The sequence below is a fragment of the Centruroides sculpturatus genome, unplaced genomic scaffold (assembly GCF_000671375.1).
Source record: "Centruroides sculpturatus isolate CEXI.00-Female unplaced genomic scaffold, Cexi_2.0 scaffold94, whole genome shotgun sequence".
NCBI classification, from domain to species: Eukaryota; Metazoa; Arthropoda; class Arachnida; order Scorpiones; family Buthidae; genus Centruroides; species Centruroides sculpturatus.
The window spans coordinates 517683-536222 of NW_019384400.1; the positions used below are offsets into that span (position 1 = coordinate 517683).

The window sequence follows — 18540 nt, forward strand, 5'->3', positions numbered from 1 at the left end:
TTACATACTATTATTAATAGATCGTAAGATTTCTTCATTACTGACAGATTGTTGTTGGGTGTTCTAAAAGACAAGGACATAGGGTAAATGTGAAAATATAATCTTGACTTTGAAGTGAAAGATTCACAGAAATCAGGCAATGATCTTGGTAAATAAAAAATTGATGTCTTTTTTCTGTCACACCCATAACCCGTTAACTTTAATACTCTTAATAAAATGATAATAGAAAACTACTGAATCACTTATGTAAGTGAGCAAGTGTGACTGTAATGCTTCAACATTACTGAAAATGAAAAACTATATCTAGTAAAGAAATATTCCAATTTTTTCTTCTGTGACTGTCACACCCATAACTATGGATTTACCCAATACTAAAGACTGTATATTGTTGTATACTGACTGACTTGTTTTTTTTAACTCATTTCCTGTAGTAATGAATTTAGTATTATAACCTATTAAAGCACAGTAAAACTTTTGGATAAAGCTGATTGTAATAAATTACTGTACTACATATCCACCTTCTTGATTACCATGTCATCGAAAAAACATCCCACTAACTCAGACAACCTTTGCCCCATATACAAATTTTATATAACTGAAAATGGCTAAATCTTACTTTTTGAAAAATGTCATAATAAATTATGAACATGCATCATTGAGAAGAACAAACTGAGATTTCTAATGTCCACCATAGAAAATAATATGTAGATTAAAAAAAATTGGAGCTTATTAAATTTTGTTTCAATAAAATATAGCTTCAGTTAAATACATATCAATCAACTAAAACATTAATTATACAAAATTAATGTTTCAGTTGATCTTATGGAAATAAAAATTAATTTAAAAAATTGTTTTTGTTACAATTATATTCTGCAATTTGATTCTGTTTACAAATTCAATTCTGTAGAATGGTTTATAATTTTAATGTAAAACATTGCCAGCTAGATGGCAGAGGTAATTAAGGCATCGATTATCACTCTAGGGACCTGGGATTGAACCACCCCAAAAAATTCCTGAGGTTAAAAAACCCCAGGAATTTTTTGGGGTGGTCTATCCAATTGAGCCTAGTAAAAAACACTTTTTAGTGTCCACAGAGCAGAAAAAGTAAAATAAGAAATACATATATAATGTTACATCAACAACTATCTTATAGAAGTCAGCCATATAAGTGTACTTTTGTGATGAAAAATTAATAAAACTTACCTGTATTGCTACTAGACGTTGAAGAAGGTTGAGATATTGGAGTAAAATCATTAGAACTGTCTTGACCATCAGTTAAATTAACAGATTGTTTTCTATTTCCAACATTACAATTGCCAACTGGAGTACCTGGGCTTGGACTTGGTAATATACTGGATGGAGTACTTGTTGGAGTAGTGTTGGGATTTGAGGGTGTTGTTGGAGTCCTAACCATTGCAGAATTACCAGTAGAAGGTGGTCCAGATGAAGTAGCTGCAGGTTTTGGTGAATTAAGAGGTGTAGTCTGTATGCTACCACAGCCAGCCGAATTCCCCGGGCTTGATTGTGACATTCTAGGTCCAGGAGGTGTAGGATGAGAAAACTGTCGCGATGTCTCTGCAGGAGACGGTAATCCAGATGTCATGCGAGGAGATGAAAGAGACAAAGAACTTGGATTTGGAGATGCAGGATGAGGACTTGACAATGTACTGCACGGCGTTTGATGATAAGGAGGAGGTGGCGGTGGTGGAGGCCCTGGTAATCTAGTACCAGGACTCATTCCTATACTTGGACTTGGACTGTTGACTGCAGGTTGAGAAGAAGGTGAACCTGAAACTGGTAAAACTGCATTTTGAGTATTTAAATGTTTTCTTCTTCTGTCTTCATAATATTGTTGTTGTAATTTCTGCCACTCTATTTGAGCAGAAACAGATGAAGGAGGCATGTTCTGATGTTGTGAACCAGCAATTAATCCAGAGGCTGGAAACATGCCATTATCACCACATAAGTGTCTATGTTCTTGTTCACTTAAACATGTATGATGAGGATATGGTAAGTCAATTCCTGACTGTGGACACATCTCATTACTTTGAAAACGAGACGGAGCAGGCTGATTTAACATATTATGTATGTTTGATGGAGATTGTTGTTGTTCATGATGCTGATCTGGAAATAATAATTGCTGCATTTTGCGAATCATAGCTAATTGCTCTTCTCGATGTTGCCGTTGCTGAGGTGTTAAATTTTCATCAGGTATTTTCACACCTAAAACAGATAAAACTATATTTAGCAAATTTCAAAGTAGTGCAAAATTTACTAATATAGTTATGCTTTTCTATAGTATATCTCTAAATTTAGTTAATAATTAGTTTAACAACTGAATATCAAATACACATAGTAAAGCAATAACTCATTAGTAGTTTTAGAAATACTTTCACTTCTATTAATAAATTCACAAAAACTGTTGAATTTATCTGATTACGATTAGCCTAATTAATTGACTTACTAGAATTGCTTTATTTGAATAATTAGAAATAAGAATTCTGAAAAATTTAGACTAATCGTGAATGAATCTACAGAATTTATATTTATATTTTATCATCATTGTATCATTAATGAAATAATTATTTTAAATTTTGTTAATCAGCAGATTATTTTATTATTATTATTATTATTCTTGTAATAATGTAATACATCAGATAATATATAACAAAAGCAGAAATTATCCTTACATATTATAGATTACAATGTTTTTACAAGTTCAACTCATCAAATATGTCTAAAAATTGCAATCTATTACTTATATAATCTGAACAACCCTGAGAGGATTTTGATAATTTTATTGTATGGTGTGAGAAACTAGAATTTCCATGAATTAACTAACTAATTAACATGTATTCTAAATAATAAAATCAAAAATGGAAATCAGACAGACTGGTAGCTTCACATAATTCAAAGATGAGACTTCATGTAGTAAAAGAGTTTAAATCTCACTAGACCCTGAACAACCTACAGAAACTAGTATGTCACCTACTTATAAGTGATATGCTAATATAATTTGATCCCTAGTAGTAAACTTATAAGGCAAAAGAAAAAAAGCAACTGACAAAAAATTTTTAAAAATTTGACAAGTCACATATGACTGTTCCTTTTCTCCTATTGTGCATGTGTGCATTTCACAGAATTAATGAGACTTAGTATAGATTGTCATTAGAGACAGAACATAACTTCATTTGAAAGTACTCCAATAATCATTGAAACAAGTGATTTTGAATTTTTCTCAACTAACTATAAGTCAATGCTTTAACTCTATAAAAGTCTCTCTCTATCAAGATTACTGCATAATGTTGATCCTTATCATGGAATTTTCCTTTTCAATTATATTTGTTTCATAATTAGTTTTGTGGATCAAATAATAAGCAGAACTAAAATAATATCTTTTGAAAAATTTATAATGCATGATTTATTCTTTATCTTGAACTGATGCATCACTTTCTTGATTAGTCCAACGTATATGAAAATCAAATAATCTTGGGGTGTGTGTATACCAAGAGTTTCAGAAATCCTAACAAGAAAATAATTTTTCTTTGGTGGCATATGAATTTCATGATCCTCCACTAGTAAAATAAAAAAAATCATTATAATGTAATTGAATCATAATTTCGGATGAAAATGAAAAATACATTTCATCAATTTCAGTTCATGTGTACAATTAGTTTTATTTTGACATATCTTATGCAAATTAAAATATATTGTCCTTTAAAGGTTTAAATTAAATTATTTTTTAAAATATTTTCATAATATATCTTACCTGTAAGAGAGCTACCACTAGACATTAATGCAGGATTGGCAAGAGAACCTTGATAATGATTTCCACTAGGAAAAGAATGATTTCCTTGATTGGATGCCAATGATGGCATACAACCCATTGCATTGGGATGAGAATGAGGACCCATAGATCTCATGGGCGTGTTTTCTCCTGGAGACACTCCCAAAGCATTGTGAAATCTTGGATGATTATTCATCATGTTTCCCTGAGGATATTGCTGCATCCACTGCTGCGGGTTGCAAGTTTCAGATGGACCTAGTGCATTCATAGCTGGCCAATTAAGCGACTGATTAGATCCAGGACACGATCCCATACCGTGAATAGTACAAGGACCAGGACAAGTAGAACCAGAAGGGCCAGAAAATGGATGCGAAAGCATATTGGGTCCACCAAATTGATTTATATTTCCAGATTTTATTTGTCTATTGTTTTGTTTCATTTGTGCTAGATTATTTAACCACTGCGCAGGATTTTGTCGATTAAACTGCTGGATTTTCAATGGATGTTTCTGTAAAAATAATAATTATTTCATAATTTGATTTTTTAAAAATAAATTAAATATACTTATTTAAATTTTTGAAAAGCATTTATATCTATTTTGTTTAATTAGATTTATTAAAAAAATAGTTTATTACCAAAGAACTTTATGTTTGTTAATAATAACTTTTTTATGAACAAGACAAATTTCAAATTTTTTTGGTATCACAATTTTTAATTTTTCTTTGCTAAATTAAATATGTACGTTATAAAAAACCCGCCATGTTGTAATCTTCTAGTTATGTCAACAATAACAAAATATTAATAAACTGCAATCATATTAGAAGAGTCTTATTAATGTCTTTCTCATAACAATTGAAGTTAAATGAATAATAGTTTTTAAAAAATAATATTAACTTTCAAGCTTCATTTCAGCTAGTTGAGTTGGTTGATTAATTGAAACCTTTCCTTTGACTATTAGTTATTTCTGGGAAATTGTACATTTGAATGTTATGAGGGATGGCCAATTTTAGTCAGTTGCTTCCTGTTATTCAAGCTGTTAGGATTTCTGTTTGTGTGCTATCCAGTATAAAGATTATTGTTTGAATTTAAATTCCTACCTCACTGAAAGTAGTTCTACACGTGGACAAACTTTTGTGTCATCTAATAAATGTTTTAAGTGTAGTTAACTGTGTTGAATGACTCCTTTCAACTGAATCTCATTATTTCTTTCTCTGCCCTCTTATACTTATATATGAGACCACATTGTTGCTCGAGACTTGAGTAGTAGTACTTGGTGTCAGAAGTTTCTGAGTGTAATCACTTACATTCAGTAACACATATTGAAAGACATAAACTTCACATATTTTTATTTAACCAGTTGTAATTTAAACTTGTTAAAATATAGATAATATAAAATATTAATAAATTTGATTTTCAAAAACAAAGCTAAAATTAGATTATTATTTAAATTTTATGTAATAATAGTGTAATTCCATTGCCAGTCAAATGTAACTCTTAAACTGATGAATTATTGTTGTTTAAGAAATCAAAATCTGATTTAAAAAAATATGTCATATTAATTTTACTTATTATTATTACTTTTGTGTAATAATATTAGTTTCAGGATCACCATTAAATTGCTTATTAACTTTTACTATGTTACGATTTTATTAAACAAATATTAATACAGATAAATCAAAAATTACTTTACACCTAACTCAGGAATTTTTGACACTGAATCATATCAGGATTTAAATCTAAGCAGACTTTTCATTTTGGTAAAACAGCAAATTAACAATTTACTATTACCATACTGCTCCATTTATTTTAAAATTATTACTTCTGTTTTATGGAGCTTCCATAAAGTTTCATAGAGCAAAAGCATGTAAGTAATGTATCCTTTAACACACTATTTTAAACACTTTTCTAAAATGAATTTTCAATATAATAATTCAATTCTGTAGTACTTGCTAATTACAGTTATAACCATCCATAAAAATTCCTCAGGATCCAACCGAGACTTGAAAACAACTCCCTCAGAATAGCATATACTCAGTTTAGCCATATTGGCCATCTAGCTTTCCAATGTTTGCTTATAATAAAATTGTAGTTATGCTTATGAACAATATTTATTTTAATGTATAAGATTATTTCTCCTCATAATTTCAATTATATTATGCTATGACAGGTAAAACTGGATAAAGAACTTGAAAAAAAATTAATCCAGAAGTAAAATGAACAAAAAACTAACTATCAAAATGATTCATTGTAATAGTAGAATATAATTATTTTTTGTTCACAACTTCAAAATATTAAATGGTTTTGCTTTTTCAGTTCTATCATGTTATCAGCTATATTACTTTATCATGTAATGTAAAATATAACTGACAAGGGAAGTACACTTGATGTCACTAGCCAATTTGGGCAAATTACATGTCAAATGGACAGACTTAATTAGCTTAATAAGACACACATTTTTATTCAAAGCAAGCATTAGAGAGAGGTTGACAAAAATATGTTATGACACACAACTTAAGATAACTTGTGACTCATATAACCAGGTCTGTGGAGTCACATAAAAATCTACCAATTCTGACTCTGCCTTACTATCTGAATCCAACTCTAACCAGGAGCGGACTTGTTACCAAAAAAGACTTGGAAATTCTGATGTCATCACATGACCTCAGAATAAAAGATCCAATAAATAGAGTTCAAATAAAGATAGAATGTAGAAACTTTTTTATTCCAAAGCTAAAAGACTCCTATAAGTAATATATAAATATGTATTCGATAATTTTTACTTTTCCAGCTGTTATATATAAATATATAACAGAGGAAAAGCTTGGTCAAAAAATGACCCCTCTCGAATTTTTACATTTTTCGACTCGGGACACCTTGAAATTCTGAGATATGCAAAAGATTCGAGATTTTTTTCTTTATGCATGGATGTTAGGCTGTGTGTGTGGGAGGGCATGATTCTGTTCACCCTGTTTGAAGCTTAATAACTTCTGTGGTTTTTAAATCCGAGTCAGGTTAAACCATCTGACTCCGATTTAAAACATTTAACACAGGAGTTATTAAGCATCAAAGTGGTTGAACTAAATTGTGCCCCCATACACATTCTAACATCTTAGGCAACATCATATCACGTACCTTAGAACCTTTAACCGATGCGAAATAAAAAATTTAATAGTACAAACGTTTTCAGACCCCTCCTGGGTCCATCTTCAGGCAAAAATCGTTTGAAGATTAACGAAGTACGAAAAATATTCGTTTAGAACGATTTTTTAAAACCGAAAAGATAGAACGGAATCACGTGATCTATATCTGTGAACGTCATATCTTCTACGTCATATTCACAGATATTTAAATATTTTCCCTCGTTTTTAAGATTTTATGAATAACTTTGTTGTTAAGCCCATAAAATATATCACATAATTTTAGATAACCCATTTACTTCCTTTCTTTTAGGATTATGACGTACTTAAACCTCCTGTTGTAATAGGGCCTGCCATGCCAAAGAAAGAGAGATCTCATCTCTAGAATCGATCGGTGATGTAGTGTTGTATGCCTTGCATAATTCTATCTGCTCCAGCCATTTGAGATGGTCTAAATATGAGGTGGTGGTGATTAATTTAGTATTTGAAAAGGTTTGAAAATTTAGCATATAAGGGTACTCTACGAACATGCATACCTGACCTGGAAAGATTGGTGCTAGGCATGTCGGATATTCAAAAGGAATACTATAGATGGTTAGCTACATGCAAGCTAAAGAACGGAAAAGATTCAGTACAGATGATCGGTTTCAGAGAAGACCTTACACGCACAGCTAAATGGATCCGCAGTAATAACCTTACTTTAATCAGGGCGGATAAATCCAAGACTTTAGTGATCATGAGGAGGGAAACTTATGAAAAGGGCCTTAGAGACTATATTGATGATACAGAATGCGTGGAAGCGGAGAACAACGCCATAGACAAATTGCATTCTAGGGTGAAACGATTCTCCAACACAAAATTAGCATCAAGATTAGGTATGCGGAATATAGTCATGGATGCACCTGACACCCCCAAGTTATTTGCATATGCAAAAATTCACAAACAAGACCAGAAATTGAGACCGATTGTAGACAAGGCCAAGTCCCCTACACGCATGTTAGAAGTCTCTTTACACAAAATGATTGCACCACATTTAGAAGGATACAGATACACGATATCTAACGCGGTTGAATTAGCAAAGCTCCTCAAGAACACTGAACATCCCAGCTTTATTACGATCCTGGATTTCCGATCACTATATCCTTCGATCGAGATTCCTCCATGTTTTTGCAGCATCAGGGACTTACTGTTTACAATAGTAGGCAATGAAGAATTCCACCAACAAGTGTTAGAGTTGTCCCACTTGGTTTGTTATAGCTCGATCTTTCAGTTCGGAGGTCTTACGTACACGCAAGGTAAAGGGGTCCCCATGGGCAGTACTGTCTCCGGGGATCTATGTGAGCTAGTAATCAGAGAATTAGAGAGAAAAATACTTCCGAACTTCCTCCAAAACATCATAATTTATAAACGTTACGTTGACGACATCATTGTTCTCTGGAGAGACTCTCCGAACATCACCCAATTCGTGGATCAAATGAATAACAATCCATATGGTCTTACCCTGGAGGTCGAACAACACAGCGACTCATCGGTGCATTTTCTGGATTTGAATATTGACTTTGGAGGACCGATCATACACACCTCCGTGTACCGCAAACCATCAGACATTCCAACTTATATCCCGGCAGACTCATGTGACCCTGTGCAATACAAGATGGCGGCATTCAGGGCTCTAGTTAAAAGGGCTCACACACACTCTTCCACTCAAGAGGCCTTAGAACAGGAAATACAATACCTATACGAAGTGGCCAAACAACACGGATACCATAACATCATACAAAAAATGTCGCAACGGTTCGGAGAAACGATGTCTCCTTCTAAAAGAATTAATTCAATAGGTGCTAACCAAAAGGAGGATAAACCGAGGATGTCAGTTACTTACAACCCACTGTTGAAATCAATACATAATAGAATCGCACGGCAGAAGGGTATCTCCCTAACCTTCAGAAGATGCCCAACCATATTTGGTATTCTACGTAATGGAAAAGACAAATCTAAGGAAGAAAGAATGCCGGGGGTATATAAAGTGCCACTTAGGGACCATCGTTTTGGAAAGGACTTAATTTACATAGGCTCAACAAAACGAGCTGTTGGGATCAGATTGAAAGAACATATGCGTGACATCCAGCAAAATAAATGTACCACTTCCTTATCAACTTACGCGTCTGATCCAGAAATAACTGCGGACTTTTCAAATGCTAAATTAATCACCACCACCTCATATTTAGACCATCTCAAATGGCTGGAGCAGATAGAATTATGCAAGGCATACAACACTACATCACCGATCAATTCCAGAGATGAGATCTCTCTTTCTTTGGCATGGCAGGCCCTATTACAACAGGAGGTTTAAGTACGTCAATCCTAAAAGAAAGGAAGTAAATGGGTTAGCTAAAATTATGTGATATATTTTATGGGCTTAACAACAAAGTTATTCAAAAAATCTTAAAAACGAGGGAAAATATTTAAATATCTGTGAATATGACGTAGAAGATATGACGTTCACAGATAAAGATCACGTGATTCCGTTCTATCTTTTCGTTTTAAAAAATCGTTCTAAACGAATATTTTTCGTACTTCGTTAATCTTCAAACGATTTTTGCCTGAAGATGGACCCAGGAGGGGTCTGAAAACGTTTGTACTATTAAATTTTTTATTTCGCATCGGTTAAAGGTTCTAAGGTACGTGATATTTTGTTAAATCCGATGTGCAGACGATAATTATTAGGCAACATCTTAACAGGTTTCACTGTACTATTATAAAATGACAAAAAGCTCACTTTGAGGGTAGAGACAAGTTTTATTTTTTTAAATTTTGAATGCTAATAACAAGTAAAATATTCATTAAGAGATATGATACATGACCCCTTTTATGTCTTCACCCTGTCAACCTTTAAGAACCAAAATTTAATAGTATTAATGTCCCTTTATATGCAAGCTACAGTGCCACATTTTGTTTCTTAAACTTTATCCATTCTGACATATTGTTTAATATCTCAGAACAAAAAGTAAAGAAATTAAACAAATTAGATGCCAACACATACACGTGCATGAATTTTCCCCTTTTTATTGACTTTTTCGGGGGTTTGAGAGGTCTCCAAACGTGTAGATTTGCAAAAAAACTTGGAGGGTCAAATTTGACACGATTCCAATACTTTTCTGTTTTATATACATAACAAGTTGGGAAGTAAAAAGGAGTCAAAATCGGTGCATTTTTTGACAACTCCGACTCTGCTAAAACACCAAAACTCCACGACTCCGACTCCACGGTCCTGCATATAACTTATGCAAAACCAACAAAGTAATGAGATAATTAATGTTCCTTATCCAATCCCCATGATTCCTCCACCTGGGGGGAGTTCAAATTTTCCCATAGGTGTAGTTCTAGACCTCTAGGACAAAGTTTGGACATTTCTTATAAATTTACATGGGACTTCATTAAAAAAAGCAACGACAACTGTAATTAGTAAACATACCATTCACTAATTATAATTGCATGTTTCAATGAAGCTATTCTTGTTCTTGGTAGCAATTTGCATAATTTCAGTATGGTAAGTTCTAGAACCAAATTTAAGATGTACGGAATGTCTTTTTTTACAGATCTAGTGTACAAAAATGACAATTAATCCATCCTGTGTAATGTTGCATACATACCAAACAAATTAATCTTTAAGTGGTCTAATTGCAAAAACTTTAATAAGCTGTAACTTCTTTAATACTTGTATTGTGCAGATATTTTAGTGTATGACTGTATTCTTAATTATCTTTCACTTGATATCATTATATAATTAAAACTGTTAGTTATTCCAAGTGAACTTTCCTTGTAAAATAAAAAAAAATTTATGTATAAGAAGAATTCAAACTATAATTAAAAATTCCTAAATGTCAATTATGTCTCATTTAAGAATTATTTGCATTTTGTTGTAACTGCGCATTACAATCAATCAGATGTATTTGATGATACATACAGTTTAATATTCTTAAAACTCAATTTAAAATATTGAACAAATATTGTTATGTTAATTCTAGAAATTATAATCATAAGTTTTTCTACATTAAAACATTTAAAAACTAAATTCAACAAATGACCTATTTATTTTTTTAATTAAGAGAAAAGTTTCATAATAATATAAATACCTCAAGAAATCTTTTTGTTCCTGGCTGAGAACAATGAAAAGCAATGATAGAAGGAAACTGTCCTGTAAGAACTGAATCTGATGCTCTATTGGCAAGACTTGTTGAAAATACAAATATTTGACTTTGTTGTTGCATGTACTGAGTCTCCATTGGAACAGTGGATTTGTTGAGCATGTTGCTTGGCAACGGTTGGACGGAGGATGAGGAGCCAGATGGTCCTGTTGACCCAACCATGTTGGACATAGCAGACACAGGAGGCAACTCCCCTAAAAATGATCATTTTTTAAAATACTACGTCAAAATAAAGTATAGAATAGTAATAATTTAATGTTTTTATAATTATTATTAATAAATTAAAATTAATTCCGAATTATTGCTTGATTACACTGGGTTATAATAAGATACTATTTAATAATTAAATGCCAAGCAATTTAACCTAGAAGTAGGATTAGACACCATCTCTTGATAAGTTTATTAATTATAATTAAATTAACATTTAATAATTAATCTAGAAAGTTCTGGAAGAAAGAATCTAAAGAAACTTGATATTTAAATGTTAAATAGTATCCTTATTATAGCCCAACGTAGTATGGCAATCATTTGGTATTAATCTAAAAATTGCGTTAATAGATGTATAAACATCTGTTTGTTAATATGAAATTTAAAATATGCTTAATTCTGGAAAACAAAGTTTATTAAGTAATATTTTCAGTTTTATTATTTTAAGCCATTTTCGGCTTACAACTGACTTATATAGAACAACTTAGAAAAACTATTTACCTGTTTTGTAATTTAAAATATGCTAATATTAAAACCAAATGATTTTCAGAAAATTTTTTAATATGTATGATTTAAATTTACATCTATAGCAAAAAATTTTAAATCATATATATGAAAAAATATTCTTAAATTAATTTAAAATATAATGGAAGGAAAGATCAATCCAGAGCAAGACTCAAACCTGCAATTTCTGCTCATTACACAACCTGTACTTCCATTAGACTTTTGCTTCCAGACCACTCAATTTAGAAGATATAATATAACCATACAGGTTACTTGCCATGCCAACTTGAACTTTTACCTTGGTGTATATATATTTATAATTACATATAAAACCAAGTCATCATCAGTCAGTGTGATGAGTGACCTGTATGAATATATCTTCTAAATTAACTGGTTCTGAAGTTAAGATCAGACAAAGATTTGGACTACTGTCTGACTAAAGAGAGAATTTTCAGTCTAATATGTAAAAAGAAAATTGTATTCAGAAGCAGTTTAGTTAATGCAAGAACACTGAACATCTTTGTTAGCTGAAGTATTCATATGACATCTAAAATATATCATAAGTATAAAGCAAACAATAACATTCTAAATAAGGCAAAAAAAAAATGTTTGCCAAGATATATAACAACCTACATCAAAAAACTTAACTGGCTGCATATTGTAAATTAACAAAAATAAATTCTTTCATAATGTACCATTTTTATGATTGGCCATTCATTTTCACTTGTTTAGAAGTATGACATTATTAAGTAATTTATTAATTTATACAATTTACAGTAAAACCTCTCTTTGTGACCTCTGATTTGTCTCTATCTCCAATATGTGACCATGTGTGTTTGGTTCCTTCCATATAAATCAGCCTTGAATATGTGACCGTTTGCACAAGTCAAGGCATGCAGTTACTTCAAATACAACTTTTTGTCATACGGAGCTGTTTTTTTTTTTGTTGTTTCCAGGCAATGGTGAATTAAGAACTTTTAAGGTCTCTCGATACATCAGATTGGAAGCCCTCTAAATAAATTCTATATCAAACTAATAATGTCTTATGTAGTCTTAGAATTATTTATAAGTTATGATATACAATTATAATGGTAAAACTGCTTTACTCTGTTTCCAGAAATACTATTATAATTAGGCAATAGTCAATGAAATGTAATTTCTATACAGTAATAAGGGTATTAGGGTGGCTAGGTTATCAGCCATCTAATCCTCTTATTACTGTAGAGAATTGCATTCATTAAGCAATCATAAATTTCAGCATGAATTCTTTAATAAGTAATGTTTGGCCTTATTCAAAAGCATTCATAAGGTTACAGTACTATGAATATCAAAGACCCTCACAAAATATCTATGGAAATGTTCTGCGAGTGTCTTTGATATTTGAAAAAGTAACTTTATCATAAACAAACTACTACTAACACTTAGTCTTTTTTAACTTGCTTAAAATATCTTAAATTTTGAATATCCTTCTTGTCTTCATAAATTGTCATAAATTCTAAAATTATAAGTATGTTGTATGTTAAAATAAACTTTATAAATAACACCCCTGTGCCCACCACCCATACGCGACACTTCATTTTCCTCAATAGTGGTCACAAATGAGACTTTACTGTACATTCATGTATTACATTTGAAAAGTAAATAAATTCTTACCCAATCCACTGCTACCGACAGATGGTGGAGCATTTTCTTTGTTGCTATTAAGTGAATTATCACCAGGATTGTCATGCTGAATATTTCCTAAAATGCAAAAATTTTTACATTTATAAATGTATGTTAATAGATAACTATTAAATCATTTTCAGGAATAAATATTTTATAAACAACTTTAAAGTATTTTTATTCAAGATTTATCAACACTAAGAACAAAAGTTTGAATTGTTTTAATGATTCTTTTAATTTAAACTGCTTGATTAGTTTATAACCTGATAATGGCCATTGAAGATAATTAAAAATGTTCATTTTTTTTCAATAAAATCACACTGGTAAATATGTTAATTATTCTTGAATTCGAAACAAATCTTTAACACAGTTGCAACTAGAGTGGTATAGCAAGAAAATTTTTCAGTTATGGCAAAAAACTCCTTGATATATATAATAAGTCTAGAGTTTTTCTTTAACTTTATAAACCATAAGTTTGTGTGAATAACCCATGCTGGCATATAACTTACAGAAAACTGCTAGAATGAAAATAAAATCTTTATGTTATCTGCACCATCACATGATTTTCCTTTCCACAGAAACTAAAAACATCACATGTAGTTTAAAAGGTGCTCTATCATGCTGAATATTTAAAATAATGTTTTTTTTACTGTTTTTATTCCATTAGCAGTCTGTTGTAGATTTAATAATAAGTACATGAAAAAAATGAAATGCTGAAACAGAATCTTTTAAATTTTTTGTCTCAAAAATACAAAATAGCTGGCAAACAACAATAATTTTTTTACTGTATCACTTCATTTTTTTTAGTTTTCACATAAAAAAAAATAATAATAATAATAACTCTCTAGTGGTCACCACCTGGTTGTGGTGGAAAAGCCCAGTAATTTTACTGATCCATAGGGCAATGCAGGCTAGAGCACAAGCTCCTGGTAGGGACATCCATGCCAGTAAGGTCTATGGGGAGAAATGAAGCTAAGAGTGACCACACCCACATTCTGTGGAGATGTTTATCATGGTAGTAACCAGACTGAAGTGTGATACCGGCTCAGATATTGCCCGGGTTAACAAGGTACGTGTTCGTGGGTTAGGCAGAGGCTCACATTTGAAAAATAGGCCACAGTCTCCCTTGGTTACCGGTGGTGAAAGCTGCGCCGGCCCAAGCATGGCTACTGCAATGCCCTCAACAGATGTGAGGAATCAACCTAGCCTTGGTGTTTCTGTGGCATCCACAGACCACAAAGGCTGGAAAACCATGCCGACGGATGAAATGGACAACAGAAATGAACGAGTTTATCATCCATACTTACTACACCATCACAAGACTCAAAACAAACATGACAGCACACAGACAACAACTACACCATAGATTCACACAGCAATATCCTCACCTCACTGTCACTGAACAAAAGGTTGTCGATCAAAAAAGAACAATTATACACAACAACCTTATCCCACAAACAACACTTGAACTTATCAAACAACAGGCTGCTGATCAAATACATCAACAGGCAGAAACATTTAACATTATTAATGAAGATCACGTAACCTGTCAGGTTAATCCAGCAACAAGCATTGATAATAGCACACATACAACAACTACCATTAATGATACTGCAGACACTTCCTCATTCATCACTGATAACATAGACATAGATTTAGTTAATACACTCTCAATAGATTTATATTAATACAGTTATATTTCAGGAAACACTCACTAAATATACAGGTACAGATCCCACACAAAGACCACGAATACCAAAAATCAACATGTCAAAGGTAGTAGGAAAAACACTAAATTATGTAAACACTCATTTACTACCACACTACATCCAATTAATTTCTACACTCTCAGACATTCATACATTAGTTTATGCTGGGGCAGTCACAGTAGTGACACACCATGGTCTGAAAATATCAATACATTTGGAAACAGATACACACAAAACACAATTCTATCACAAACCTGCCTGGCAGAGAAGAATAGAAACACAAATAAATCACATTAGACAGCAACTAGGCAGGCTGACACAATACACTAAAAACAACATAACACCCAAATTAAAGAAACAACTCAAAAACATTTTCAAGATAATTAAAACACACACAAAACATGAACATCACAACACACACATTACAGAATACATTGATACACTAAAACAAAAACTCGCAGCCAAAGCACATAGACTCAAATGATACAAAACATGTACTATACACTATGAAAACAACAAAATAAATTATTCACAAACAATGAAAAACTTTTCTACAGACAAATCAATACAAAAACAAACACTGATTCACAGTTTCTGTTGGTGTGCCACCAACAGAACAACTCACAAAATTGGTCTTCTCTTTGGTCCAGCGCTGTCACACACAATGCTGATGCAGGCTGGATCGAAGAGGAGAACAGAAACTTGCACAACATACCAATTATGCCCTGTGCTGAAATAAACGTACACGACATCCGCTATGCTGTTAACAGAACACACAACTGGNGTGTAATAATATTAGTTTCAGGATCACCATTAAATTGCTTATTAACTTTTACTATGTTACGATTTTATTAAACAAATATTAATACAGATAAATCAAAAATTACTTTACACCTAACTCAGGAATTTTTGACACTGAATCATATCAGGATTTAAATCTAAGCAGACTTTTCATTTTGGTAAAACAGCAAATTAACAATTTACTATTACCATACTGCTCCATTTATTTTAAAATTATTACTTCTGTTTTATGGAGCTTCCATAAAGTTTCATAGAGCAAAAGCATGTAAGTAATGTATCCTTTAACACACTATTTTAAACACTTTTCTAAAATGAATTTTCAATATAATAATTCAATTCTGTAGTACTTGCTAATTACAGTTATAACCATCCATAAAAATTCCTCAGGATCCAACCGAGACTTGAAAACAACTCCCTCAGAATAGCATATACTCAGTTTAGCCATATTGGCCATCTAGCTTTCCAATGTTTGCTTATAATAAAATTGTAGTTATGCTTATGAACAATATTTATTTTAATGTATAAGATTATTTCTCCTCATAATTTCAATTATATTATGCTATGACAGGTAAAACTGGATAAAGAACTTGAAAAAAAATTAATCCAGAAGTAAAATGAACAAAAAACTAACTATCAAAATGATTCATTGTAATAGTAGAATATAATTATTTTTTGTTCACAACTTCAAAATATTAAATGGTTTTGCTTTTTCAGTTCTATCATGTTATCAGCTATATTACTTTATCATGTAATGTAAAATATAACTGACAAGGGAAGTACACTTGATGTCACTAGCCAATTTGGGCAAATTACATGTCAAATGGACAGACTTAATTAGCTTAATAAGACACACATTTTTATTCAAAGCAAGCATTAGAGAGAGGTTGACAAAAATATGTTATGACACACAACTTAAGATAACTTGTGACTCATATAACCAGGTCTGTGGAGTCACATAAAAATCTACCAATTCTGACTCTGCCTTACTATCTGAATCCAACTCTAACCAGGAGCGGACTTGTTACCAAAAAAGACTTGGAAATTCTGATGTCATCACATGACCTCAGAATAAAAGATCCAATAAATAGAGTTCAAATAAAGATAGAATGTAGAAACTTTTTTATTCCAAAGCTAAAAGACTCCTATAAGTAATATATAAATATGTATTCGATAATTTTTACTTTTCCAGCTGTTATATATAAATATATAACAGAGGAAAAGCTTGGTCAAAAAATGACCCCTCTCGAATTTTTACATTTTTCGACTCGGGACACCTTGAAATTCTGAGATATGCAAAAGATTCGAGATTTTTTTCTTTATGCATGGATGTTAGGCTGTGTGTGTGGGAGGGCATGATTCTGTTCACCCTGTTTGAAGCTTAATAACTTCTGTGGTTTTTAAATCCGAGTCAGGTTAAACCATCTGACTCCGATTTAAAACATTTAACACAGGAGTTATTAAGCATCAAAGTGGTTGAACTAAATTGTGCCCCCATACACATTCTAACATCTTAGGCAACATCATATCACGTACCTTAGAACCTTTAACCGATGCGAAATAAAAAATTTAATAGTACAAACGTTTTCAGACCCCTCCTGGGTCCATCTTCAGGCAAAAATCGTTTGAAGATTAACGAAGTACGAAAAATATTCGTTTAGAACGATTTTTTAAAACGAAAAGATAGAACGGAATCACGTGATCTTTATCTGTGAACGTCATATCTTCTACGTCATATTCACAGATATTTAAATATTTTCCCTCGTTTTTAAGATTTTTTGAATAACTTTGTTGTTAAGCCCATAAAATATATCACATAATTTTAGCTAACCCATTTACTTCCTTTCTTTTAGGATTGACGTACTTAAACCTCCTGTTGTAATAGGGCCTGCCATGCCAAAGAAAGAGAGATCTCATCTCTGGAATTGATCGGTGATGTAGTGTTGTATGCCTTGCATAATTCTATCTGCTCCAGCCATTTGAGATGGTCTAAATATGAGGTGGTGGTGATTAAATTTTCTTTTTAATCAACTTAACTTTTCAAATGCTAAATTAATCACCACCACCTCATATTTAGACCATCTCAAATGGCTGGAGCAGATAGAATTATGCAAGGCATACAACACTACATCACCGATCAATTCCAGAGATGAGATCTCTCTTTCTTTGGCATGGCAGGCCCTATTACAACAGGAGGTTTAAGTGCGTCATAATCCTAAAAGAAAGGAAGTAAATGGGTTATCTAAAATTATGTGATATATTTTATGGGCTTAACAACAAAGTTATTCATAAAATCTTAAAAACGAGGGAAAATATTTAAATATCTGTGAATATGACGTAGAAGATATGACGTTCACAGATATAGATCACGTGATTCCGTTCTATCTTTTCGGTTTTAAAAAATCGTTCTAAACGAATATTTTTCGTACTTCGGTAATCTTCAAACGATTTTTTGCCTGAAGATGGACCCAGGAGGGGTCTGAAAACGTTTGTACTATTAAATTTTTATTTCGCATCGGTTAAAGGTT

At 31.9% G+C, this 18540-nt stretch overlaps 1 protein-coding gene across 2 annotated transcripts in view; it reads right to left on the reverse strand.

Moving 5' to 3' along the window:
• The window catches only part of LOC111618625 (protein BCL9 homolog), a 208512-nt gene that overhangs the window by 12467 nt on the left and 177505 nt on the right, over window positions 1-18540 (reverse strand). For both annotated transcript variants that reach the window (XM_023360181.1, XM_023360180.1), the window contains 4 exons: window positions 13497-13583; window positions 11061-11326; window positions 3770-4295; window positions 1204-2223 (listed from right to left, as the gene is read on the reverse strand). In XM_023360181.1, the coding sequence (XP_023215949.1) occupies window positions 1204-2223; window positions 3770-4295; window positions 11061-11326; window positions 13497-13583 (1899 nt within the window). The remainder of the gene's footprint in view (window positions 1-1203; window positions 2224-3769; window positions 4296-11060; window positions 11327-13496; window positions 13584-18540) is intronic.